Raw genomic sequence first — 27,001 nt, 5'->3', positions numbered from 1 at the left:
GGGGGGGGAAGAGATTGCGGGGGGGGGGGGGAAGAGATTGCGGGGGGGGGGGAAGAGATTGCGGGGGGGGGGAAGAGATTGCGGGGGGGGGGGGAAGAGATTGCGGGGGGGGGGGGAAGAGATTGCGGGGGGGGGGGGAAGAGATTGCGGGGGGGGGGGAAGAGATTGCGGGGGGGGGGAAGAGATTGCGGGGGGGGGGGGAAGAGATTGCGGGGGGGGGGGAAGAGATTGCGGGGGGGGGGAAGAGATTGCGGGGGGGGGGAAGAGATTGCGGGGGGGGGGGAAGAGATTGCGGGGGGGGGGAAGAGATTGCGGGGGGGGGGGAAGAGATTGCGGGGGGGGGGAAGAGATTGCGGGGGGGGGGGAAGAGATTGCGGGGGGGGGGAAGAGATTGCGGGGGGGGGGGAAGAGATTGCGGGGGGGGGGGGAAGAGATTGCGGGGGGGGAAGAGATTGCGGGGGGGGAAGAGATTGCGGGGGGGGGGAAGAGATTGCGGGGGGGGGGAAGAGATTGCGGGGGGGGGGGAAGAGATTGCGGGGGGGGGGGAAGAGATTGCGGGGGGGGAAGAGATTGCGGGGGGGAGAAGAGATTGCGGGGGGGGGGGAAGAGATTGCGGGGGGGGGAAGAGATTGCGGGGGGGTGCGAGGGGGGGAGAAGAGATTGCGGGGGGGTGAGGGGGGGAGAAGAGATTGCGGGGGGGTGAGGGGGGGAGAAGAGATTGCGGGGGGGTGCGGGGGGGGGAAGAGATTGCGGGGGGTGCGAAGAGATTGCGGGGGGGTGCGGGGGGGGGGGGAAGAGATTGCGGGGGGTGCGGGAAGAGATTGCGGGGGGGTGAAGAGATTGCGGGGGGGGTGAAGAGATTGCGGGGGGGGGTGAAGAGATTGCGGGGGGGGAAGAGATTGCGGGGGGGTGCGGGGGGGGGGGAAGAGATTGCGGGGGGGTGCGGAGAAGAGATTGCGGGGGGGGGTGCGGGGGGGGGGAAGAGATTGCGGGGGGGGAAGAGATTGCGGGGGGGGGAAGAGATTGCGGGGGGGGGAAGAGATTGCGGGGGGGGGGGAAGAGATTGCGGGGGGGTGCAGGGGGGGGAAGAGATTGCGGGGGCGGGGAAGAGATTGCGGGGGGAAGAGATTGCGGGGGGGTGCGGGGGGGGGGAAGAGATTGCGGGGGGGAAGAGATTGCGGGGGGGAAGGTGAGAGTGGGAGGATAGCGCATATATGGTACTGGCTGCAGGAGCAAAATTCCCTCCAGTCCACATCTCACGTCAATGAGCCCAAAGCGGATTGACTGGAGTTGTTGAGCGAAGAAAATCTAAAATAAAAACAGAAATTGCTGGAAATATTCAGCAAAGTTTGGCTGCATCACAGACAGAGAGAGAGACCAGAGTGAAGGTCTGAGGCCGGTGACCTTTCATCAGGACAGCCCTGTGCGGGGCTCAGCTGAAGGTGAAGGCCGCACCTTCCCGTAAACACCCCCCACATCTCACACTCACCCCCTGATTGATTCGCTCAAACATGGCATCTCCGGCTTGGTCAAACACCCTCTCGAAGAGGACGGCGCCCAGGATGATGCTGAGCGCGAAGGTGGAGCTTCTCTTGAACATAAAGTTGTAAACCTGCCTCACCAGCGCCATGTTGCCCAGCCGCAGCACACCCTCCTCCTGCTCCTGTCACCCTCCGCCGCGTCTCAAACACCTCTGCCACCAAACCACCGCGGTGAAAACAAAAGACCACTCCCAGCACATTAACTCTACACCAAAACACAGACCTTTAAAAGGGACAGAAACACGAGCGCGGGATTCTTTCCGACCTACGTTTTGCGTATTGATATTGGAGTGTTGTTCGCCAGCCTGTGGGTAAAGCTGGCCACGGGAGCGGCAGATTCGCCAAATCGCGGTTCCTGGGAAACGGGGGGGACTGTGACCCGGAGCGGCAGATTCGCCCGGTTGTCCGGGGAGATTGTGGCTCCGGTCGGGAGCGTGTCGGCCTCGCCATGGGCAAAACGTATTTCTGCGATTACTGCGGCAGATCTTTTCAAGACAATCTCCACAACCGAAAGAAACACTTGCAAGGGGTTCAGCATCAGAGGGCCAAGAAATTCTGGTTCGACTGTTTCCGAGGTAAATGGGGAAAGTCTGTTTTTTTAAAAAAAAAGTTTATTTATTCGTGTCACAAGTAGGCTGACATTAACACTGCAATGAAGTTACTGTGAAAATCCCCCAGTCGCCACACTCTGGCGCCTGTTCGGGTACACCTGAGGGAGAATTTAGCACAGATAATACACCTAACCTGGGATGGTGGGTGGTGTTGGGAGGGAGAGATGGGGTGGAGGGGAGGGATTTGGGATGGGGGGGTGGTGGGAAGTCGGGATAGGTGCAGGTTAGGTGTATTGGTCTGTGGGAGGAAACCGGAGCACCTGGAGGAAACCCACGCCGACGCGGGGAGAACGTGCAACTCCACACAGACAGTGACCCAAGCTGGGAATTGAACCCAGGTCCCTGGAGCTGAGTGGCAGCAGTGCTAACCACTGTGCTACCATTTGTTCTTGTGGTGGTTGGGAGATCGGTTGTGCTCCTGAGGAAAGTTCTCGAGCATGCTGATGATCAATGCCGGTGATAATTGAAGAGAAAATGCACTTAAAATCCCGTTTAATTAAAGTATCATTCATTGTTGGTCTGCCCAGTAAGTTTTTATCTGGAGTTTCGGGTAGGCGAGTCCCGGAGTCGCAGTAAACTTTTAAAAAAGTTTAATTTATTAGTGTCACAAGCAGGCTTACTTAACACTGCAACGAAGTTACTGTGAAAATCCCCTGGTCGCCACACTCCGGCATCTGTTCAGGTACACTAAAGGAGAATTTAGCATAGTTAATCTACCTAACCAGCACATCTTTCGGACTGTGGAAGGACGGAGCACCTGGAGGAAACCCACGCAAACAGTGACCCAAGGCCAGAATTAAACCTGGGTCCCTGGCGCTGTGAGGTAATAGTGCACTGTGCTGCCAAAATAAAGGGTCTGAATTGGGGAAGGGCCAATTTTAATAGGATAACACAGGATCTGGCCCAAGTTTACTGGGTGCAACTACTTGTAGGAAAATCTGCATCAGAGCAGTGGGATTCATTCAAAAATGAAAATAGAGAGAGTACAGGACTAACATGTTCCCATGAAAGTGAAGGGTGGGAGCAACAAGTCCGAAGAACTCTGGATGTCAAGGGATACCCAGGGTGAATTCTGGGAGGATTAACAAGGCAGGAGAATATAAAATGAATGATCAGACCCCAGGAAGTACAGAAGATCAGAGTGACCTTGGTGTGCATGTCCATAGATCTCTGAAGACAGCAGGACAAGTAGATAAGATGGTTAAGAAGCAAGGCGATTATGATGGAGCTATATAAAATGCTAGTTAGGAAACAGCTGGAGTACTGTGTGCAGTTCTGGTTGCCACACTATTGGAAGAAAGTGATTGCACTAGAGTAGGTGCAGAGGAGATTCACCAGGATGTTGTCTGGGCTGGAGTGTTTCAGCTATCAAGAGATACTCGACAGGCTGAGGTTGTTACCCTTGGGGAAGAGAAGGCTAAGGGGGACCTGATTGAGGTGTATAAAATCATGAGGGGCATAGAAAGGGTGGTTAGGAAGAAACCTTTCCTCTTAGCAGAGGCATAGATTTAAGTTAAGGGACAGGAGGTTTATAGGTGATGTAAGGAAAAACATTTCAGCCAGAGGATGGTGGCAATCTGGAACTCACTTCCTGAGAGGGTGGGTGGTAGAGGCAGGAACCCTCGCAACATTTAAGAAGTATTTAGATGAGCACTTGAAATGCTATAGCATACAAGGCTACAGACCAAGTGTTGGAATATGGAATTAGAATAAATAGGTGCTTGATGGCCGGTGCAGACCAAAAGGCCTCTTTCCATGCTGTAAAATTCATTGGCCGGAATTTTACTTTCCCATCCGCCACAGGAATCTGAATGGGCAAGGGGCAGACCATGGAAAGGTCCATTGACCTCAGGCAGGATTTTCCAGTTTCGGGACGATTGAGGCCGAAAAATCCTGCCCATTGACTTTAAGACTCTAATGTTGGTCAATGGATAAATATTGGCCGGGACACCTGGAAGACCTCCCAGTTGTGCTATGGGATCTTCTATGTCCACTTAAGACAACAGATGGATCCTCAGTTTAAATTCTCATCTGAAGTGCAGCATTCCCTCCGTATTGTACTGGAGTGACAGCCTCCAAATCCAGTAGGAAGAGAGGCAGTCCAACAGAGGTGGCTTCTTCCAAGCCAGGTCCTAATCATTCAAAACCAGCTCTGTTGGGCAGGACATGTTGTTCATATACTTAACAATGTGGAGATGCTGGCGTTGGACTGGGGTAAACACAGTAAGAAGTCTAACAACACCAGGTTAAAGTCCAACAGGTTTATTTGATAGTAAAAGCCACTAGCTTTTGGAACAGGCTGTCCCTTCGTCAGGTGCGTGGGAGTTCTCTTCCTGTTGGGGAGCACTTCAGCGGTCACGGGCATTCAGCCTCTGATCTCCGGGTAAGCGTTCTCCAAGGCAGCCTTCACGAGACACGACAGCACAGAGTCGCTGAGCAGAGACTGATAGCCAAGTTCCGCACACATGAGGATGGCCTCAACCGGGATATTGGGTTCATGTCACACTATCTGTAACCCCCACAACCTGCCTGGATGTGCAAAATCTCACTAGCTGTCCTGTCTGGAGACAATACACATCTCTTTAACCTGTGCTTAATGCTCCCTCCACCCACACTGTCTATACCTTTAAGACTTGATTAGCTGTAAAGACTCGCATTCTAATCATTATTCATGTAAATTGAGCTTGTGTCTTTGTGCCCTGTTTGTAACAAGAACTCCCACCCACCTGACGAAGGGACAGCCTGTTCCGAAAGCTAGTGGCTTTTGCTACCAAATAAACCTGTTGGACTTTAACCTGGTGTTGTGAGACTTCTTACTGCAGATACTTAATACCAGACTCCCCAAACAACTGTTCCACTCTGAACTCCTACAGCAGGGTACTCCCAGGAAGATCGCAGAAATGCTTTCGAGATGTCCTTAAGAGACCTGTTGATTTATGGGAGTCCCTGGTCCGTGACCGACCCAAATGGTGAAGGTGCATTCGACCAAGCCCCAAGCAAGATGCTTCATCAGGAGCCAGGCAGAGGTGTTGAGGCGTCAGAGAGGGAGGGCACAAACCTCCAAGCAGTTGACCTTGAAAGGATAAGCTGCATTGGACTTAACATCCATCTCTGAACTCACTGAACACAAACATAAATTTTAAACCAAGGCTCTGTTTGTTGTCTTAAGTGAACATAGAAGATGAATGAAAATCCTGAGATCGAACAGAATAAAATTAATTTGTTCAGTTACCTTGAACCATTGACTTGAGTGAAAGGATGTTTTTCAGTTGTGCTTTGTTTTTGCATTTTGATGGTTGTTATGCAAGTTCTCTGGTGGGGCAGTGTTTGAGATCCTATGATTTGCCCTGGGTTAGGTGGGAGACTCCCACAACGATTGCTACTCAGTAATCCCTATTCAAATTTGCTTGTAGAATCAAATTGCGGCAGAGAAGGAGATCATTTGGCTCATTATGCTGGCAATTGAACTGGAACTATATCATCTTTCTTTTATCTGTTTTTATATTCCTTTTGAAGTATTCACCCCCCAATATCCTCCTAATTTCCTCCATTGTTCTGGTGATCATCTTTTGAAACCCTATAAGGTAACAGGTTACAATTCCAGTTAGGTATAATCCTCCAACCAATTTGCATCTCAAATCTTTTATTATTTTGACAATCTCTTATTGATCCCCCTTCAATCTCTATTCCCGTGTAAAGGCACCAAAGCTTTGAGCCTTTCATCATTATTATCTCGTTCTTAGAATTGTAATGATTATTTGCTGCCCTTTCCCTGGTTCTAATATTCTTCTAATGTAGATGCTGATTGCCCTCTGGCACCTTTTACTTAAACAAAATATTTTTTTGAGTTTTGAAAAAGTGTCAGAAGATTGTTTGAATAGTTGGGCGATGTCACAGCCACGGTTACTCCTACCCTTACCGACGTGAGTTCAGTAGAGGTCACAGGATATTGATGAGTGGGAACACTGGCTGATTTTCCGCTCCTCTACCAAGTGCTCCAGGGACAATTGTAGCACCCCAACTATCAGGAAGACTGAGTTTAGTAATCAGAAATGTGCCTTTGTTATTTTGGAAAGGCTGTGATACAAAATGACATGTTTTTTTTTAAAGAAAGTACCATGTGCTCTGATATTGAATTTCAGATAGTGCCACAATCTTGGCAGAAGAACTTGCCAAAAAGCCTTGCCGAAAGTTTCTACAATCCGGTAAGTGCAAAAATATCAAAAAGATCATGCATAGGGACTGAATAATATAGTTTGTTAAGCTCTTAAAATCTTTGAGACTTGTATCTGAACCTTACTCAAAGTAAGAAAATTATGTTCTTTACTCCTTCCCAGAGGTGTGGATCCAAAAACACAAAAGTGCCATTATGCTGGCAGTCAGTCGCATAACGCATCCTTATTCCTGAAGCCACTGCTGTCATTAGCAGTGAAAATGAGAATGCGAATGTTACATGCTATCATACTTCCACCTGATAAAACAACAGTAAATCTTTCTCCCTTGTGCATTCCTAGAGTAGTACCAGTTGCGTTTGCATACTATACCTAAATGGCCATTATTTATGTGACTCTGAAAATAAGTGTCACCAGGCTTTTTGGCTACAGGAAGCTTCATACCTGCAGCCGATTCTGTCCTCAACCGACACTGACTCAGTACACTTCCAACAGGAGCTCCTGAATAGTGAGCAAAAGTAAGAGCCTTGGCTAGTTTCCCCCTTCCTTCAACCAGTGACAGTGACATCAATAAGACATCAGTTCCTGCGCTGCTGTCTGGCTGAGTTCTGCTAATTTGGCATTGTCTGGGAATTGAACCTGGATTGTAGGGCTCAGCTGACCCCTTGATAAACTTACTAGGCCATCGGCTGATTCTCTCCTAGGATGAGCACGGAATTAATGCTATTAAAGCTTTTAGTTGGTCTCTGGGGAGGACACTTAGAGGTACTATAGTAAGTTCTCACTTAAGATTGTAGTTGCATTCCTGAAAAGTGCAACTTTAAATGAAATAACTTTAAATAAATTAGACTTTACCATTAAAACTAATACAAAAGCTTTAGTTGGGTTCTGTACAACTTTTCTCAACAAAAAAATTAAAATGCTAAACTCTATAGATTGAAATAAGTTACAGTGCTAAATTACTATATTGGTAAATGGAATGAAATGTAAATGAAATGAATTTACAAGTATAAAAGAAATATGGTGATTTTACTCCCGCTCGTTACTGATCCTGCTGCCCAAACATCCCATTTTCCCCACATCCTGTTCTCTGATCCTCTTGGTGGCTGCAAACCCTTTCTCTCGCCGATCCTTCAGTGCATGGCCTTTCAAGCTCCCTAACCCAACCTTGCACTGTTGACCCATGGACTCCACTAGCTCTCCTCCCTAAACCACCCTCTCGCTGCTGACCCGCTGGCTCTCCTCAAATGATTTATCTCCCTGGAGTGTGACTCAGATTACAAAACTGTGTTTATACTTCTGTGTGTAGGTGTCCTACTATACCTTATTGTTAATTCTATAATTGATCTTTTTATTTTATCAGTTTATCTCCCATCCTTTATATTAGTATGATTTCAGTGACTTTTTTCTACAGGTCAATGTGATTTTGGTGCGAATTGCAAATTTTCCCATATGACCGATGAGGATGTTCAGAAGCTGAGACAAACTGTGGAAGGTACAAGCAAGCGAATCCATTTTGTAATAGATGTGAATTAATGGAGATGGTTTGTGAAAACTATACGCACTGACAATGTTTATTTTCAATCGCTGGCGGTAATCCAGTCATGGTTAATCCAATTATACTTAACTGCTGAACCTCTATCAAAAACAATATTGCCTAGTACCTCTCCCTCTCGTCCCAAATAACAGTATCTAAATGGTGTATTCATACCATTGCTGTTTGTCTTTGCATTACGTTGGTTATCAGGACCCTTGCTACTTTATGTGCCTCTGGGTATCCAGCTACAACCTGTTCAACTTTGGGATTTATAAAAAGTTGGGATTCAGTGCTGCTCTTTTTCTCTTGTTCACCTGCAAAAGAAGTGGAGGGAATATTATTAGGTGTGTTGGGCTTTCACACCTTCCATACAAAATGTCAAAAGAATGTATTGAAATAAAACTATTTAATAAAACTTCTGGCTCCCTTCAGGCGGAGTGAGCAACTCTCCCAGCCAATCTCCTGATAAACCTCTAGTCTCCGCTGTTGGCACATGTCAGCTGGAGGTCAGTAATGGTCTTACATTTACCCTCCATGTCCTTGTATCAGAGAGGAAAACTGACCCCGAGGATTCTTGACCAACGTGTACGCATTCGTGTGTTGGATGTAAACCAGATTCAGTTCAAATGCCAAAAGAGAAAATGCTGGAAAATTTCAGCAGGTCTGGCAGTATTTGTAAGGAGAGAAAAGAGCTGACGTTTCGAGTCCAGATGATCCTTTGTCAAAGACAAATCTGGACTCGAAACGTCAGCTCTTTTCTCTCCTTACAGATGCTGCCAGACCTGCTGAGATTTTCCAGCATTTTCTCATTTGGTTTCAGATTCCAGCATCTGCAGTAATTTGCTTTTATTCAATTCAAATAATTGTACGAGATACTAAATATTACCGTCAGTGCTCATGCAGAAAATGTCCTCGCACCACTTTTAAGTAACTGTTAGAACAGTAGAATCCCTACAGTGTAGAACGAGACCATTCGGCCCAAGGAATCTGCACTGACTCTCCGAAAGAGCATCTTACCCGGGCCCACCTATCTCCCACCACCCACCCTCCCCCCACGTGGCTAACTCACCAAACCTGCACACCTTTGAACTGTGGGAGGAAACCGGAGTACCCGGGGGAAATCCACGCAGACTCGGGGAGAACGTGCAAACTCCACACAGACAGTCATCCAAAGCCAGAATCGAATCCAGGTCCCTGGCGCAGTGAGGCAGCAGTGATGAACAGTCTACCTGAGTATCTGTGTATCAATTTCATCCTTGTCAATTCCACAGCTAGCTACAGTGACTTGAATAATGTGTCTTTCTTATCTGATTGGAAAACTCTATGGTGCTGTGAAGCCCAAGGAAAAATTGGATGTCACAGCTGCCTGTGAAATTTGTTCTTCATTCTCCTAGCAGCAAGATTAGTTGCGACTGTAGCAACTGATACATCAGCTGATTTGCCAGTCTAGAGCTGCCCAGTGCTGTACCTGAAAACTTGTCTGGCTTTGTCTGGAGCACTGAAACGTCATTCCGACTCTGGGTGATGTAAATATAGTAGAACAAATAATTATCTTAACTCCTGTTCAAAAGACTTATTTTCGTAATTCCTAAGCATTTCACCTTAAATGAGGTTTTACCGTGTAACTAATCTAAAATACAAAATGTTATAAATCTTAAAACTTGTTTTCTGACTATGATTTTCCCTTCAGTAATTTATATCCACTAAATAAAATAGCAAATGTATCATTGGTGAAAGTATCATCTAAATTACTTGTACCTCCTCCATTCTGAATTGTGGGGTTTTGCACTTGGAAGATAACAGCAGATGTCCTAAATCTCACCTGATTCTTTTTTGTGTCTGGGGACTCTCTGAAGGTTTATAGTTTAGTTCATTTCTCTTTGAATAACCTTCACTGAAATTATTAGATGTTTGTTACCAGTGATGCCCTTCTCTGTGCTCCCCAGCCCACAGTTTCCTAATTTGATTCAGTGGACTCATACTGGCAAGTCTAAAAGTGAAAAGCACTTTCCAGCAAATCCACAGGGAGTTAATAAAACCTATATTAGATCTGATATACACCGTGGCGTAAACAGATTTACATCGAGTGACCCATTATTTCAGATGTATCGTCGAAGGTTAATTCTATAAACAAGTGTGGTTTTATTTTTGTTTTAAATGCCAAGTGATCTGACCCATTCCACGTGATGCAGTTCCATTTAGTGCAGAGGCTAGTACGGTTTGGGATATCAGCTGCTGTTCCCCCTCCCCACAAAGTGAGCTCCCATGCTAGCTCATCCATTGTAAGTATGTAGCACAGTGGTTCCCAAAGGGTGCGGCGCGCCACACTGGTGTGGCGAGAGAGGATGGCAAGTGTGGCGGGAAGATTCAAGGACAATCAAAGAAACATTTAAACATGGATAGATATTTTTCCAAAGTGAGAGCAAGAGCATCAAGTGATGCTGAGGATGATCCGAGTCCATGTTGTGATCCAGAATCGCCGTTTGAACAGAGTGCTGAAGAAGAGTCGTTTAATTCTACACCAGTAGCAGGCCCAAGCAAACCTCCAAAAAAGAAAGTTTGTCGACAATATATGGATAGCTATCTGAGTCTCAGTTTCACACGGACTGGAGATGAAAACGTACCTCGGTCTGTGTGTTTGATCTGTGGTGAGAAGCTTTCCAATTCCAATATGGTCCCAAGCAAGATGAAAAGACATCTGTTGTCAAAACATGGAAATCTGGCAAACAAGGATGTTCAATATTTTGAAAGGCTTTTGGAACAGCAGAAATGCTAACGATCATATTTGAAAAAACGAATGACAGTCTCAGATAAGATGCAGATTGTATCTTACCAAGTGGCTGAATTGATTGCTCAACAGACAAAACCACATACAATAGCTGAAAAATTGATTCAGCCTGCCTGCAGCTTGATTGTGAAAACTTTGGTGATGATGCTGAGCGAGAAGTTATGGAAATTCCTTTGTCTGATAATACAATTCGCAGAAGAATAGTTGATATGTCAGCTTGTTGAAGTAGAAACTTTTCCTGCTTCTTGACTGTGATAGAAAAACTCAACAAAGTTCGTTCCGACAAAATAACTTAGTCTTTATTTACGAAAGACTGCATGCAGTTTTGGCTGAAAACTTGAGTTCAGAGAGCAGTTGGTACAACTTGCTAATTCTTCCTCCAAGTCCGCGCTTACACAGAGAAACTGTTCAGTATTTATACATTATTATTATCAGTTTTCGTGACCAGAGCATATTCAGGAATTCGATTAGTAATAGAATTAGGAGCAATATTATTAATCAGGTTTTAACTTGCTGACCTCCCAGAACTCACTGTCTCATTATTCATACCCTTATCTTGTCCTTTGATGGAACAGAAGAAGGTCGGTGACTTCTTCCTCCCTGACCTTATCTTGTTTTATTTACTCATACAGCCTTATTAACTCTTACAGGGGTCTGGCATTTTGAAATAGCTTGGTCAGCGTTCTTACATTATACCAGAGAGTTGACCAATTTTCCCAGCATGCTACTGCTTAGTTCGTACAATTCCACAAGCTAATATTGAGAAGCGTGTTTCTGAAAGTATGAAGAATTCTAAATTTGCCATTCAAGTTGATGAATCGACCGACATTAGTGGAAAAGCACTGTTGCTTGCCTATATCCGATTCATTCACAATGACGAAATAACCTCACCGTTTCTATTTTGCAAGGAACTTGAAAAACATACCAGAGGACAAGATATTTTCCAAACCATGTCTGAGTATTTGGAAAAAGTTGAGATTTCATGGAATTTTTGTATTGGAATTTGTACGGATGGAGCGCCATGTATGATGGGGAATGTGAGAGGCTTGGCGGCACTCATCAAACAGAAAAATCCAGATGTAATATCAACTCACTTTTTTACACAGAGAGGCATTAATCACCAAGACCCTTGTAGCTGATTTGAAGTTGGTTCCAGATCAGACTATGCGCATTGTGAACTTCATCAAAGCAAAACCACTAAAGGTGCGGTTATTTGCTCAACTCTGCAAAGACATGGAATCAAAACATCAATGCCTAATTCTGCACTCGGAGGTTCGCTGGATGTCCCGCGGAAAAGTTTTAAATCGGGTGTTGGAACTGAAAAACAAATTAAGAGAATTTTTGGAACAAGAAGGGAACCCATTGTACCACCAACTGGATGACAATGACTGGTGTGCAAAGTTGGCATGTTTGGCCAATATCTTTTCCCAGTTGAATGTGCTCGATACCAGTATGCAAGGCCGCGATGACAATATCCTCACAACTACAGACAAACTAACTGCATTAAAAAAAAACCCTTCAGCTCTGGCTCGGAAGAGCGATGCAACATAACCTCGAAATGTTCCCACTGGTAAAAAGTTTTAAAACGCGCAATGAATTGTACGACCTCATACAGGAACATCTTGCAACACTGGTAGAAAAGATTGATCATTACTTCCCATCGTTGTCTACAGAAAAATCCGACTGAGTTAGAGACCGCTTTGCGCATTCCAGCTGTTCAGGTCTGACATTGGATGAGGAGGAGGAAATGGCCTGCATTTCGAGTGATCGCACCTTGAAAATGAAACACGCGAGTATGCCACTGGACTCTTTTTGGATATACAACCAGAAACAGTATCCATGCATCTCTTCAAGAGCATTAGCAATTCTTCTACAGTTCTCCACGACATATTGTTGTGAACTGGGATTTTCAGCTCTGACAAATATCAAAGACCAGAAAAGAGAAAGGCTTCTTTGTGTTGATGAGATGAGAGTTTGTTTGTCTCAAATTAGACCTAATATAAATGAGATTACCTGACAAAAACAAGCTCACACTTCTCATTGAGTTTGTATACTTAAGGTTACATATGTAAGAGGCTCATCTATAAGTATATTTTGGGAATGAATCATGTTTTTATGTAGCTGCATTGTTTTATACTTTCTGGATGTCCCATGATCATATTATAAAGTAGTTGTGTTCTATGTTATGAATCGAGCACTGCTAGGAGTTGTTTTGTTTTTGAATGTATTTCTTATCAATAAAAAATTTGGTGTGGCGCGAGCAAATTTTTATTCCGAAAGTGCGGCCCAGTGAAAAAAGTTTGGGAACCACTGATGTAGCAGGTGAAGAGAGGAAGCTTTTCCACTTTAGAAATAACTGTGCTGAATTGCTCATTAGTGCCAGGGAGATTAGCAGGGTAAGTAAGTGAGGTTATGGGGATAGGGCCTGGGTGGATAGTTGTCGGTACAGGCGCGATGGGCCGAACAGCCTTCTTCTGCACTGTAGAGATTTTATGATTGTATTCATGAAATGTACTTGGAGATCACAATGAGTTAAAAGAAACCCCCAACTCTTCCAGCAGGTGTCACTGTTGAGTTTGTCCCCAAGTGTACTACTTCCATCTCAATGTAGAAATGTTCAGATCCACCGGGCTGGCTCCAGAGCTTTTTAAAGAGTTCACTTATCGCATACCCACGACGTGTTTTACAACCATTGGGTCAGTTTTTCAGTGCAGTTGTTTAGACACATGGCAAGATCACAAATAATGATTTAATGAATGGTCTGATCTATTTTTGGTATTCGTTGAAAAAGGCAAATGTTGGACAGACCTTTGGGAAAAGTCTTTGCTCTTTGAATATTACCAGGGAATCCTGGAAATAGACGAGGACTCTGTTTAATATTTAATCTGAACAGTAGCAACTCTGACTGCAGCACTTTGAGTCTCAATATCATCATTTTGCAAGAAATGTTAAACCAAGATCCCATTTGTCTGTTCAGTTGAACTTCAAAGCTTGCAGAACATTCAGCAGTTTTGTCATCACCTTGCCCAACATTTCGCCCTCAAATGTTTACATCACTCTTGCTTAACTTACTGATGTGATCAGCTTCAGTTATCTCCCCAAGCAGTTGGTTCTAAACATGCGTCACACTCTCTGAAACAGTTATCATTGGGTCTGTCCATTCTCCTTAACTCTTCAGAGCTTCATCCCGTGCCCTTCATTATCATTTTCAGAACCATGAATTGGCTGTTCATTTTCAATTCGTTGATACCCTCCAGGATCTTGAATCCACAATAGAATCATCCCACTCAGCCTTCTTGAGCAAACCCAGATTTTGTAAGTCTCTCTTTCCAACTTATTTGTTTGATGCTAACTGTAAGACCTCCAGCCCTCAGCCGATTCTTCAGGCTGGACTCTGAGGAGACGATTCTCTACTCCCACTAGCTGAAGGCGGGATTGCTGCTGGCCTCTTGAATCCAGCATGAGAATACCAAAATGGCATTCTCATCAGGCGTCAAACCCATTGTGAGTCTCCCTGCCTGTTGCGCCGGCCCTGGTCAGGTTGCCACCCAGAGCAGGTGGGAACTTCATTACTATTCATTCTCACTACTGTGAATCTCAATAACGGGCTGGAAGGCAGATTCTTTGGCTTCTTGGAAAGTTGATGCTCCCCACTCTCATCTCCACCCCAGTGGGAAGTCCAGGTCCTGACAAGTGTGGATCTGGCACCTTGGATTCCGAGGGGAGGAACGGAGGTAAGATATGTGTTATGTGCCCCTCAGCTGCTGCCAGGCTGCAGAGGGAAGATCCCCCAAAGGACCTGTGGGCTGGGTGGGCTTGGGCTGGTGGGAAAGGGGTTGACAGGACTCCCCAGGATAGAGGTCTTGTGGCTGGACTTCCCATTCTGGCCCCTGGGAAAAGTAGAGATCATTCTTACTATGGCGATCTCGGGCAGCTTTCTGTTAAAAATCTTCACTCTTGACTATGTGTAGTGAAACCTTTGAAGTGGCCTGGTCACTATAATATTAATGCCCCCTGGACTCCTGGAAGTCATCAAATTCACAGCAGCATTCCATTCTACAGAAGGGATTCCCCATGCACTCTCAGAAGCATCAGGTATTAGACCCCTTTGAAGTACTCTGATTGGCAGGAGATGTCAATTTCACTGGGGGTTCCTCTTTCAAGCTTGAATGAGCTCCAGCTTCTGTATAGCTTCTTTGAACTGCTTTGATTAACAGGAGGCTGTCAGTTTCACCTGGTCCATTAAAGTTTGTTTATATACTCCCCTTCTGTTCCATTGAGTTTTAGGAAGATGTTGACTGACAGCCCAAACCACATCAAAGAGGAGATTAGCTAGGTTCATTTACATAAGGAGCAGATGGTGCATTTAGTTGCTAAAAGTTTTTTGACTGACTGCTCCAAGGAAGATCAAAATCTGCATTGTTGATGCAATCTGTTCATGCCTCATTAACCCTGAAGAACTCTTTTCACCACATCTTCCCAGTCAGGCCCTTTTTCTTTAAGCACTGCAGTTTTCTTTCAAATGGCTGGCTGTGCTGAGAGGCCTAAATGCTTTGTTTACATTCAATTTCAAGCTCCACTACCTTTTTAACTAGCCCTCTGAATGACAGGTCCAGGCCATTTCACAGCATCTAGCAGGTTTGTTTGTTTTTCTTTCCCTTCGATTGAAGCTGGAGTACTTCCTCTTTTCTAACCACAGTTTTTTTTAAGCTGGAGTACTTCCTCTTTTCTAACCACAGTTTTTTTTAAGTCTTGAGTTTCGTCCTGAAGACTTTGGTTCTTTTGTTAGAATGGATCTTTTTTAACCTCTCATGTTGGAGTGGCATGCCTGCACTCGAGGTTGCTTTCAGCCATAGAAGAGGTTGGCACCACTTTCCCTGCCACCTTGGCAGTGCCACCCTGGCTGGCAGGGGACATGATCCCTGCCAGGGTGCACTGCCAACGGCAGGGCCTGAGGGGAGCAGGGCCTCTGGCAACCCCATGGGGGGTGGGTGAGGAATCACCTTCATGCCTGTGGGGGCGGGTGGGGTGTGACCTGTTCATTCAAGGATGGGATGGGGAGATAGCCCCTTGGTGATGAGGGGCTGGGGGTGTTGCCTTTGTCAGTGGTGAGGGGGGGGGGGTGACATTTCCATGATAGCGGGGTTTGGGAATCTCTACCATGACCCTGTTATAGGGACACCCTTTCAAGATGGCACCCAACCTCTGTGAAGCCTGGCTGGCCAGCGTATTTTCCGCTGTGCATATTTTTAAATACTTAAGGTGGTTAAATACCACCTGACATTGCTGTCAGTGTCAACTCGGGTTTTCCCACTGGCGGCATCTCTTTTTTTAAAACGGAGAATCACAATATTAATATTTCTCTAGAGGGGTTTCCGTTTTCATGGGCTCTTTGGAAGATGACAAGATAAATACAGATGCAAAAAGTTAGTCGACTCTTCCATTCAGAAAGAGCCAGAAGGAAGTTCTCCCCAATTTCTGACCCCCTTGCACACCTTGTGCATCTCCCAATCAGGATATCAAGCTGTTTCTTGAATTATTTTCCCTTACCATTCTGCCCAGTAAATATTCCATCTACTGGGATAAGTGTGTAGTGATCCATTTTGGCAGATCCAATGGGATGAAGCAGCAGTATAATATGAAGGGTACCATTCTTAGCAGTGTAGAGGATCAGAAGGACCTTGGGGTCCGGGTCCATAGGACTCTTAAATCGGCCTCGCAGGTGGACGATGCGGTCAAGAAGGCGTACGGCGTACTAGCCTTCATTAATCGAGGGATTGAGTTTAGGAGTCGGGAGATAATGCTGCAGCTTTATAGGACCCTGGTTAGACCCCACTTGGAGTACTGCGCGCAGTTCTGGTCACCTCATTACAGGAAAGATGTTGAAGCCATTGAAAGGGTGCAGAGGAGATTTACAAGGATGTTGCCTGGATTGGGGGGCATGCCTTATGAGGATAGGTTGAGGGAGCTTGGTCTCTTCTCCCTGGAGAGACGAAGGATGAGAGGTGACCTGATAGAGGTTTACAAGATGTTGAGAGGTCTGGATAGGGTAGACTCTCAGAGGCTATTTCCAAGGGCTGAAATGGTTGCTACGAGAGGACACAGGTTTAAGGTGCTGGGGGGTAGGTACAGAGGAGATGTCAGGGGTAAGTTTTTCACTCAGAGGGTGGTGGGTGAGTGGAATCGGCTGACGTCGGTGGTGGTGGAGGCAAACTCGTTGGGGTCTTTTAAGAGACTTCTGGATGAGTACATGGGATTTAATGGGATTGAGGGCTATAGATAGGCCTAGAGGTAGGGATATGATCAGCGCAACTTGTGGGCCGAAGGGCCTGTTTGTGCTGTGGCTTTCTATGTTCTATGTTCTACTGTGTGATACTTCCTAATATCAGTCCTACATATATTTTTTGCTATTTTGAACCTATGCTTACTGTCTAACTGGTGTGGTTTAATTTGGAATATTGTTCAGTATTCATCTTTCATGGAAGGTCTTTTAGCCACCATTCAAAGGCTGAAAAAAAATCATGTTCTCTACACCTTTCGCATGATCCACTAAGAATCAGTCTTCTACTAGGCTCTTCACTACCTGCTGAGAAGACTTTTCATTTATATCTTGAAGATCAGTTAGGGTTCACTACTGAAAGTGCAGCATGAGCAAAGCATTGTGCAGTATAAACATTACTTCCTCTAGCGTTTGCGCTAGGTATTTCAGTGTTCTGTTTGCTTTGTTGATTGCTGATCACCAGTTTTGGGCAGTCAACTAAAAAAGTTGAAGTGGAAAAAAAATAATTCCTGCGATTGTCTTAGAAATTTTGCAAATAGCAGAAGTAGCATCTCCAATCCAGCGAACTTGTGGGTGGGCAATAAGGGGTGAGAAAGGCAATGGGAAACTGTAAACAAATCAGTGAACATGAGAAGAAAAACGACAACAGAAAAGTCAGAAAAACAGGAAAACCATTTTGTAAATTTCTCACTCTGGTGGAGTTCCCTTGAGTTATAACATAATCTTACAAATCCTTCTTTCAAAAGTCACTGGAGTCAGGGAAAGTCCCAGAGGATTGGAAAATCGCTGTTGTAACCCCACTGTTCAAGAAGGGAACAAGAAAAAAGATGGAAAATTATAGGCCAATTAGCCTAACCTCAGTTGTTGGCAAAATTCTAGAATCCATCGTTAAGGATGAGATTTCTAAATTCTTGGAAGTGCAGGGTCGGATTAAGACAAGTCAGCATGGATTTAGTAAGGGGAGGTCGTGCCTGACAAACCTGTTAGAGTTCTTTGAAGAGATAACAAATAGGTTAGACCAAGGAGAGCCAATGGATGTTATCTATCTTGACTTCCAAAAGGCCTTTGACAAGGTGCCTCACGGGAGACTGCTGAGTAAAATAAGGGCCCATGGTATTCGAGGCAAGGTACTAACATGGATTGACGATTGGCTGTCAGACAGAAGGCAGAGAGTTGGGATAAAAGGTTCTTTCTCAGAATGGCAACCGGTGACAAGTGGTGTCCCGCAGGGTTCAGTGTTGGGGCCACAGCTGTTCTCTTTATATATTAACGATCTAGATGACGGGACTGGGAGCATTCTGGCCAAGTTTGCCGATGATACAAAGATAGGTGGAGGGGCAGGTAGTATTGAGGAGGTGGGGAGGCTGCAGAAAGATTTAGACAGTTTAGGAGAGTGGTCCAAGAAGTGGCTGATGAAATTCAACGTGGGCAAGTGCGAGGTCGTACACTTTGGAAAAAAGAATAGAGGCATGGACTATTTTCTAAACGGTGACAAAATTCATAATGCTAAAGTGCAAAGGGACTTGGGAGTCCTAGTCCAGGATTCTCTAAAGGTAAACTTGCAGGTTGAGTCCGTAATTAAGAAAGCAAATGTAATGTTGTCATTTATCTCAAGAGGCTTGGAATACAAAAGCAGGGATGTACTTCTGAGGCTTTATAGAGCACTGGTTAGGCCCCATTTGGAGTACTGTGAGCAGTTTTGGGCCCCACACCTCAGGAAGGACATACTGGCACTGGAGCGGGTCCAGCGGAGATTCACACGGATGATCCCAGGAATGGTAGGCCTGACATACGATGAACGTCTGAGGATCGTGGGATTATATTCATTGGAGTTTAGGAGGTTGAGGGGAGATCTGATAGAAACTTACAAGATAATGAACGGCTTAGATAGGATGGACGTAGGGAAGTTGTTTCCATTAACAGGGGAGACTAGGACGCGGGGGCACAGCCTTAGAATAAAAGGGAGTCACTTTAGAACAGAGATGAGGAGAAATTTCTTCAGCCAGAGAGTGGTGGGTCTGTGGAATTCATTGCCACAGAGGGCTGTGGAGGCCGAGACGTTGAGCGTCTTCAAGACAGAAATTGATAAATTCTTGATTTCTCGAGGAATTAAGGGCTATGGGGAGAGAGCGGGTAAATGGAGTTGAAATCAACCATGATTGAATGGTGGAGTGGACTCGATGGGCCGAATGGCCTTACTTCCGCTCCTATGTCTTATGGTCTTATGGTCTTCCATGCGATTGAGTAAAAGTACAAGAATGGAATGGTTTTATTGTTTGCATTCCTCCACTGCCATTTGTCTCTTGAACGTGCAATATCATTATATACATTTATTTAACTGGATAAGTAAAGTTGTTAATTTTCTTGCACAAACTGCTTAAGCAATTGTTAATAAAAGTTTTGGATTTGGTTCTATCAATATTGGTTGAATTGTATGTGTTACAGAAGAAAACAAAGTAGAACACAATGACAGACCAATCCCTGATATTGATGAATGGTTGGCAAAGAGATCCAAGAGGAAAGAGAGCAATCCACACATCAGGTAATTCATATATATCGCAACTGCAATATTGGGCTAATTTGGTGATATAGTTGCACCTGAACATGTGAACATGCTAATCAAGACAATCGGCAACAATTTGTAACAACAGATGGAAAATCTACAATGGTTGGCAGTGCTGCCTCAGAGCGCCAGGGGCCCGGGTTCAATTCAGGCTTTGGGTAACTATCTGTGTGGAGTTCGCACGTTCTCCCCGTGTCTGCGTGGGTTTCCTCCGGGTGCTCCGTTTTCCTCCCATAGTCCAAAAGATGTGCAGGTTTGGTTGATTGGCCATGTTAAATTGCCCCTTAGTGTCATTGAGATTAGCAGGGTAAATAAGTGGGTTTACGGGGATAGGGCCTGGGTGAGATTGTTGTTGGTGCAGCCTCGATGGACCGAATGGTCTCTTTCTGCACTGTAGGGATTCTATGATTCTAATGAACAAATAACAGTTTAAAAAAAAACACAAATAAACACCAGATCTCTGCTGCTGGTTTGTTCTGACTGGAGTTGGGGATTCACAGCAGCTACTTTTATACAAATTCCTATCAACAATAATTAGCTTCTGATTAATTTTGGCAGTAATTTGATTTTGTTTAATTGGTCTGCCTTTTTAAAGCCCCGATGTGGACATAGCAAGCAGGATAATGCTTTGGCTGTCACATCTTTTAATCCTGTTATTGTAAAACAGTGTATCCTCTAAATTTACCATCAGCAATTTCACAGGTTATCCATATTTTATTTATATTTTGCTATTCCTCAAGTGTTTTTTTAATACACAGGGGACTTTACATTTACAAATAAATAAAATTGATGTGCCAGCTAAAGCTTTTGTTACAAATTCAAAAGTAATATATAAGCATAGTAAAGAAAAGGAATAACATTACTTTGCGCTTCAAACAAAGAACAAAGAACAGTACAGCACAGGAAACAGGCCCTTCAGCCCTCCAAGCCTGTGCCGCTCCTTGGTCCAACTAGACCAATCGTTTGTATCCCTCCATTCCCAGGCTGCTCATGTGACTATCCAGGTAAGTCTTAAACGATGTCAGCGTGCCTGCCTCCACCACCCTACTTGGCAGCGCATTCCAGGCCCCCACCACCCTCTGTGTAAAAAAACGTCCCTCTGATGTCTGAGTTATACTTCGCCCCTCTCAGCTTGAGCCCGTGACCCCTCGTGATCGTCACCTCCGACCTGGGAAAAAGCTTCCCACTGTTCACCCTATCTATACCCTTCATAATCTTGTATACCTCTATTAGATCTCCCCTCATTCTCCGTCTTTCCAAGGAGAACAACCCCAGTCTACCCAATCTCTCCTCATAGCTAAGACCCTCCATACCAGGCAACATCCTGGTAAACCTTCTCTGCACTCTCTCCAATGCCTCCACGTCCTTCTGGTAGTGCGGCGACCAGAACTGGACACAGTACTCCAAATGTGGCCTAACCAGCGTTCTATACAGCTGCATCATCAGACTCCAGCTTTTATACTCTGAAACATTGAATTAAATTAAACGTTGCATGCCTTTATAAAAAAATACTGTCTGTCATTTTGAAGTTCTAACAAATCGTATTTATGGAATCGATTTGCTTAGTAATGAGAACCTTTAGTCCTGAAGGATGAGGTATTTTTCTATTCTTTCCTTTGTAACCATGGGCCCTCCTAGGTCAAATATGATGTCCGCTATTTTGTAAGCTCAGTCCTGTGCTTTTCACAACCCTGATGACCACATGTAGTGTAGGGATTGTCCAGGTGAAGGGCAGTGCTAAGATGCATGTCATTATATTTTGTAGAACCACATTGGATATGAGAGAGGTTTTTTATTTGGTTCTCTTTAGCCAAGAAGAATGCAGTGCTTCCAGTTTGCTGATGAACCCACTTATCACCCATTTTACATTGAGTTTTATGTGTGGTGGGGAAAAGAAATTCAAATTCCTTTGGTGTCTTGCTTGCTTAATTTCCTGTGTACATTTCAAATATGGTAAAAATACTGCAAATGAGGATTACTTTTATATTTTTATGTGCACATGTTTTGGAATGTCACATGGTATATACACATTGCACTGAGTTACATTACATAAGGATGTGTTTATAATTTTATACTGCATTTCACACATTTATTTGATATTCAGTGTTCTAAGTAGACAAACAAAGCGGCAGCGCACCACAAACATAAGTGAAAACAAATTGACAATGAACCATTTTTATTAACTGAAGGGGGATATTTTGCCACGAAAGTGGGAGGGCATCTTGCTTCCTGAATAATTTAATGGTCTCTATTAAAAAATGCTGATGACACTTCAGTTTTCTTTCATATGCACATCCCAGGATTTCTGTTGGCATTGTAGTACGATGATCACTTGGATGGAACTCGATGCTGGCACAGGACTCTAATCCAATACCTTCTGACCCAAGTGGCAGGAATAGTTGAGCCAAACCTGCTCTTCTGTTTCACTTGTAATTGACCTTGTGAAACTTGTGGTAACATTTACTGTGATTAACTGGGGAACATAAAGTATTTTGGCACCTTTTTGAACACCAGAATAGGAATAAACCATTCAGCTTCTTGAACCAATTCTAACATTTTAAGTGAGGTTAAGATTGATCTGTAACCTAACTATATATACCTACCTTTACCCCATATCCCTTGAATAACAAAACATATTAATCCCAGATTTAAAATTGTCAAATTGATGTCACTTCAATTACAGTTTGTGGGAGAGAGTTTCAAATTTCAACCGCCCTTGTGTCGATGTGTTTGCAAATATCACTTCTGAAAGGTTCATCTCTAATCTTCAGACTATACCCTTGAATCCTAGAGTCCTTAACTGGCAGAGACCGTTTCTATGTACCTTACTTTATTCCTTTTAATGCCTTAAAAGCTTCAATCAAATCATGCTTTAACTTTCTAAATACAACTCCACTTTGTGTAATTTTTCCTCATACTTTTAATTATTGGCGCCCGGTTATTATTTTGGTAAACCTATGCTGCACAGTCTCTGAGGCCAATATATCCTTCCTAAGGTGTGGTTCCCTTTCACAGTAACTTCATTACAGTGTGAATGTAAGCCTACTTGTGACTAATAAATAAACTTTAACTTTTAGAACTGCTTACAGTTTCTTCAGACAAGGTCTAACCAGGACTTGTATAGCTGAAACATGACTTGTGCACCTTGTGTTTCAGTTTTCTAGATATAAAGGTTAGCATTCCATTAGCCTTATTGATTATTTTCTGTACTTCTTCATGACATTTTAATGATCTATATACCTGGACCTCCACTGATTCTGTCTTTTCACCATTTAGAAAGTGCCATGTTCTATTCCTTGCAGACCTGAAGTAGATATTTGCCCACATCAAATCCTTTAACCGTGGTTTTTCCCATTCAGTTGCTTCCATCTAAACTCCTTTTTTCACCTATAGTCGTTTGGTAGTGCAGAACTTGAGTATTGCTTAAAAAAAGACATTTTGTTAAAGCTTTTAGTCTTGCACTCATCAGGATCAATATCAGGGGAAACAACAATTGTATACTGTATGAAAAGTGAGAGCAGATTGGTTGACAGATGGACTTTGATAGAGGCATTGCCATGAATAATGTACCAGTTATTGGTGAGTGACAGTTAATTGTGTCAAGCGTTGTTTGACAATTTAAACCAAGCCATTTGACTCTGGTCAGGGCAAATTTTCCTTTGAGTGGGGAACAAAAAAAGATTGTCCTCATTTTACATCATTTCCAACCTTGAGTTGCCCTGCAAACTATCCAGTGCCATATGCTATCTCCAGCCAAAACTGCACAGCTACAAGATTTTTCCCTTTATTATGTTTGTAATCTGATCCGTGGGAATAATCTGGTTTGATTTGTTGTCAGATTTTGAGTTCTGCAATGTTACTTTGTTTTTCCCAATTGCTTTCACTTGCTGCTTTTTCTGACAGCTCAAATCAAACACCTTGCTGTTTAGGGACATACAGAAACAAACCTAGTTTAACATTCAATGACATAGTGAATTAATTTGTCACCATGCAGCATGGTTAAGTTAGTCTGTCTAAATTGGCATATTGAATCATACAATTTTAATTGAAAATATTAAACCTGAGGGGTTAGATTTTTATTAGCTTTGCATTGATTGAAGTTTTCATTCTGGAATAGGGGTGTTGATCGTAAAGGTTTGCAATTGGTTTTCCTGCCACACTTTGGGTGGAATGTCTGAGAGAATTGGCTCAGTGCAGTCAAGACTTTATTGACTGTGCATGGTTGCCCAATGCTTCATTAAAGTCAATGAGTTATTTTGATCACATCACTGCACAACATTCAAAATAATATAGTATGTAAATATTCTTGACACTTTTTATGGAATATTTTTAGGTCAGGTGAGTTGCATGTGGTTATGTTAAAGGAATACCGCTGTCTTCCAGTGATGCATCAACTGTGCCATTGTGTTTGTCCGAATGTTGTTTCGACAGGGGAGTTTTAGTCTGAGAGACTGCATTCTTGACATAGTATAAACATTTTTGCATTTGGGAGAACTTTTATTTTAATCAATTGGTATTAATTTGACCTTTTTATAAATGATTCCAATATGTTGTGATGACCCCAGGTAGAGTTACACTCATTATACATTGGCAATAACTTAATTAATTGATCTATTGCAAAACCCATGGAAGTGCTCTGAGATATCCTTAGGTGCTGTTGGGCTGAGGGCATCTGCTGACTTTTAAAATGCACCATGTAAACACAGGTGGGAGAGGTTTATGTGCCCCTGGCAATAGCTATACTGTTGGGCATTGTAATAAGAAATAAAATGAGCTTGCAACAAAGGTAATTAAATAATCATGGGGGACTTTAATCTTCATAGAGACTGGGTAAATCAATCAACTGAGGTAGTTTGGTGGACAAGTTCATGGAATGGATTCAAGAAAGTTTCCTGGAACAATACATCATGGAACCAATTAGGAAGAGGCAATTTTAGATCTTATCTTGTATATTGAGCCAGGATTCATTAGTTGTCTCATAGTAAGAGATCTCTGGGGAGGAGTGATTATAGCATGATAGACTGTCACATTGAGCTTGAAAGTGACACACTTAAGATCAAAATTAGAGTATTATATTTAAATAATGGCAATTACAAAGGTATGAAGAACTGTTGGCTATGATAGAATGAGGAATTAGATGAAAAGGTATGACAGTAGATGAACAATGGCAAATACTGAAAGAAATAATTCATAATTCTCAATGAATATAATATTGAGAAGTTGAAGTCTAAGGGAAAAGCGATCTATCTTGGCTATCCAAATGAATTAAGGATATTCGATTAAAACAGACTTATAGGAGGGCGTTTTGAGTTTGCATAAAAACTGGAGTAAATCACGCTGTTTTTTTCAGTGGGAGTTTAAAAAAGAATCTTCCACACTCTGTGCACTGCAGGGTGCCTCAGCGTAAATCCCGTTGAAAATCCCTGCAGAAAAGGCCGGCAGCATAGCGCTGAGCGGGCCACTGTACATGATATTGGCACATACGCAGTGGCCCTGTCTGCCGGCCTCCTGATTGCTGGCCAGCTCAACTGCTGGCCCCCCAAATATGCCTGGGCCCAGCCCTGATGCCTCCCCCCCCCCTCCCCCTCCCCCTCACAGCAAGCTGTCTCCCTCCCTCTCCCACCGATCCTGACTGCAGAGTGGCAGTGGGACCCTCACCATCCCGCCCCCCCCCCCCCAATCAGGCCGTGCCCCCTTGGGCAGTGCCAGGGGCCCAGGCTGGCACTGCCAATGCCAAGGGGTCACCCCTCGCGACTCCTGGCAATCGACCCTCTGGAGGGCCTCGACTGCCACTCCTTCACTCCAGCGGCATCGGGCTGCAAGCTGCCCGCAAGTGGGGAGCTATTCGCTAATGGCACGGAGATGATATGTAAATTAGCGGTCACATACATTATGTAGTTCCGCGATGCTTTCTGGTGCAGAGCTGACGGCGCCGGATATCTGGCGCTGGGAGGCGTGCTCAGGCTCGAGCACTCGGCGCGGATCGCGCAAATGGGGCACCACTTGAATCTCCCGGCCCGCTGTGCTAAAAAACCAGCCCAGCAGGATGGGGGAATCACCCCCATAATGTTGCCAAGAAGTATAGTAACCCTGAGGACTGGGAGGTATTTAGAAAGCAGCAAATCATGAATAAAAGACTGCTAAAAGAGGATGAAAGTAAAATGAGAGAAAAATAACATATAAAAATAGATTGGAAGAACTTCCACAAAAATGTAAAGAGAAGAGCAAAGTAAATGTGCGCTTCTAGCAACAGAGACAGAACATTTCAGAGAAAACAGAAAAACCATACCAGAAATAGAGGGAACCAAAGGTCCAATGAGACTAGGAACTTAGAAGTGATTAGTAACAGTAAAGAAATAGTACAAGACAATTTAATGAGACAAAAATATTCTGGACCTGATGGCCTGCATTCCAGGACTTGGAAAAAGAAATAATAGATGCATTGGTTGTAAGTTCCCTAGATTCTGGAACCAGTGGATTGGATAGTAGCAAATGTAATACCATTATTGATGAAAGGAGCGCGAGAGAGAGAGAAAAAATTGGGAACTACACACCAGTTAGCCTGACTATCAGTCATCAGAAAAAATTGCTTGTATATCCATCCAGTTGTTGCTTTTTGCAATCTATATCTGCTCTGTTTATTTTATGCTCTGCCATAGTCAAGAAATGTAACTATTAAAACACCATCCAAGGCTCCATTGAGAAAACACATTTATTTGAGAAGCCGTGTTTATTTGGACATACACTGAGGTTTTCTAGAATGTAGACTTTATGGAGAACCAAATTGATCAGGCAGACAAACAACTAAACTGCACCACAGTTAAACTGATGAAATAGCAAGTGCACCAAAGCACCAGGGAAATTAAGCGTTAGTGAGACAGCTCTTTCCAAGGTTCTTTGTGAAAATGGTGATTTGTTCTATTATCTGACGTTTATGTTGCATTGTGATAGCATGTCAATAATGTTCGTTGTTTAATTTATTTCATGTTGGATTTCATTGTGTCACATCATTTAATGTTACAATGTTGAATTTCATCCTTTTGTTTTTTACACAGTGGCTTGGAAGTGGAAAAAGAGGTTGATGACGAACCTGCTGTTTACTGGCTACCTCCAGGATATCATGCAATTCATGAGCTACCTCCTTCACTACATCCTCCACCTCCTGGAGGATGGAAGCCTGCACTGAATGTTGAATGGGGTTAATATCCCATAAGACTTTTTGTCAAAAATAGGAGGGAAATAACACGATTGATGATGCACTTGGACTTGGCATTCTATTTTAACTGAGGAATGTTACCTTAATTAAAGTATACACTTTGAATTTCTAAAGGGCTCCTAAGTAACTCTATTGCCATATGGAAGTGATACATTGAACACAGTGCGTTGTAGTGTAATTTATTACAACCAGTTCTGTAATTTTTCAGAATTTGTCGATCATCAACAAAACAGTGTTAATAGCAAATGTAGTAATTTGGAATAATTCTAATTGAAAGTGTTTGAAACCTGAAA

General features: G+C 43.8%; 2 protein-coding genes across 2 annotated transcripts; one reads left to right on the top strand and one right to left on the bottom strand.

Annotated features, from left to right (window-relative positions):
* Positions 1-1,417: 1,417 nt before the first annotated feature.
* Positions 1,418-1,811, bottom strand: uqcr10 (ubiquinol-cytochrome c reductase, complex III subunit X). Its single transcript, XM_078227025.1, has one exon. The coding sequence runs from the start codon at positions 1,628-1,630 to the stop codon at positions 1,433-1,435; it is 198 nt and encodes a 65-aa protein (XP_078083151.1). The 5' UTR covers positions 1,631-1,811; the 3' UTR covers positions 1,418-1,432.
* An 81-nt stretch (positions 1,812-1,892) lies between these two features.
* On the top strand, positions 1,893-27,001 carry zmat5 (zinc finger, matrin-type 5). The gene is made up of 5 exons (XM_078227024.1): positions 1,893-2,116; positions 6,295-6,357; positions 7,739-7,819; positions 19,375-19,471; positions 26,548-27,001. Exons 1-5 carry the CDS (start codon positions 1,990-1,992, stop codon positions 26,693-26,695), a joined length of 516 nt encoding a protein of 171 aa, XP_078083150.1. The 5' UTR covers positions 1,893-1,989; the 3' UTR covers positions 26,696-27,001.

This window comes from Mustelus asterias, chromosome 13 (genome assembly GCF_964213995.1).
Source record: "Mustelus asterias chromosome 13, sMusAst1.hap1.1, whole genome shotgun sequence".
Lineage (NCBI taxonomy): Eukaryota > Metazoa > Chordata > Chondrichthyes > Carcharhiniformes > Triakidae > Mustelus > Mustelus asterias.
The sequence above is the reverse complement of the archived record's forward strand: the minus strand, read 5'-3'. Positions and strand labels throughout refer to the sequence as shown.

What these genes read in the sequence shown, in the direction of transcription:
- uqcr10 (XM_078227025.1), bottom strand. Translation starts at nt 1,630, where the DNA reads ATGGCGCTGGTGAGGCAGGTTTACAACTTTATGTTCAAGAGAAGCTCC.
- zmat5 (XM_078227024.1), top strand. Translation starts at nt 1,990, where the DNA reads ATGGGCAAAACGTATTTCTGCGATTACTGCGGCAGATCTTTTCAAGAC. An exon ending in CTGGTTCGACTGTTTCCGAG is followed by an intron (nt 2,117 to 6,294) that starts GTAAATGGGGAA and finishes ATTGAATTTCAG; the next exon opens with ATAGTGCCACAATCTTGGCA. An exon ending in CCGAAAGTTTCTACAATCCG is followed by an intron (nt 6,358 to 7,738) that starts GTAAGTGCAAAA and finishes TTTTTTCTACAG; the next exon opens with GTCAATGTGATTTTGGTGCG.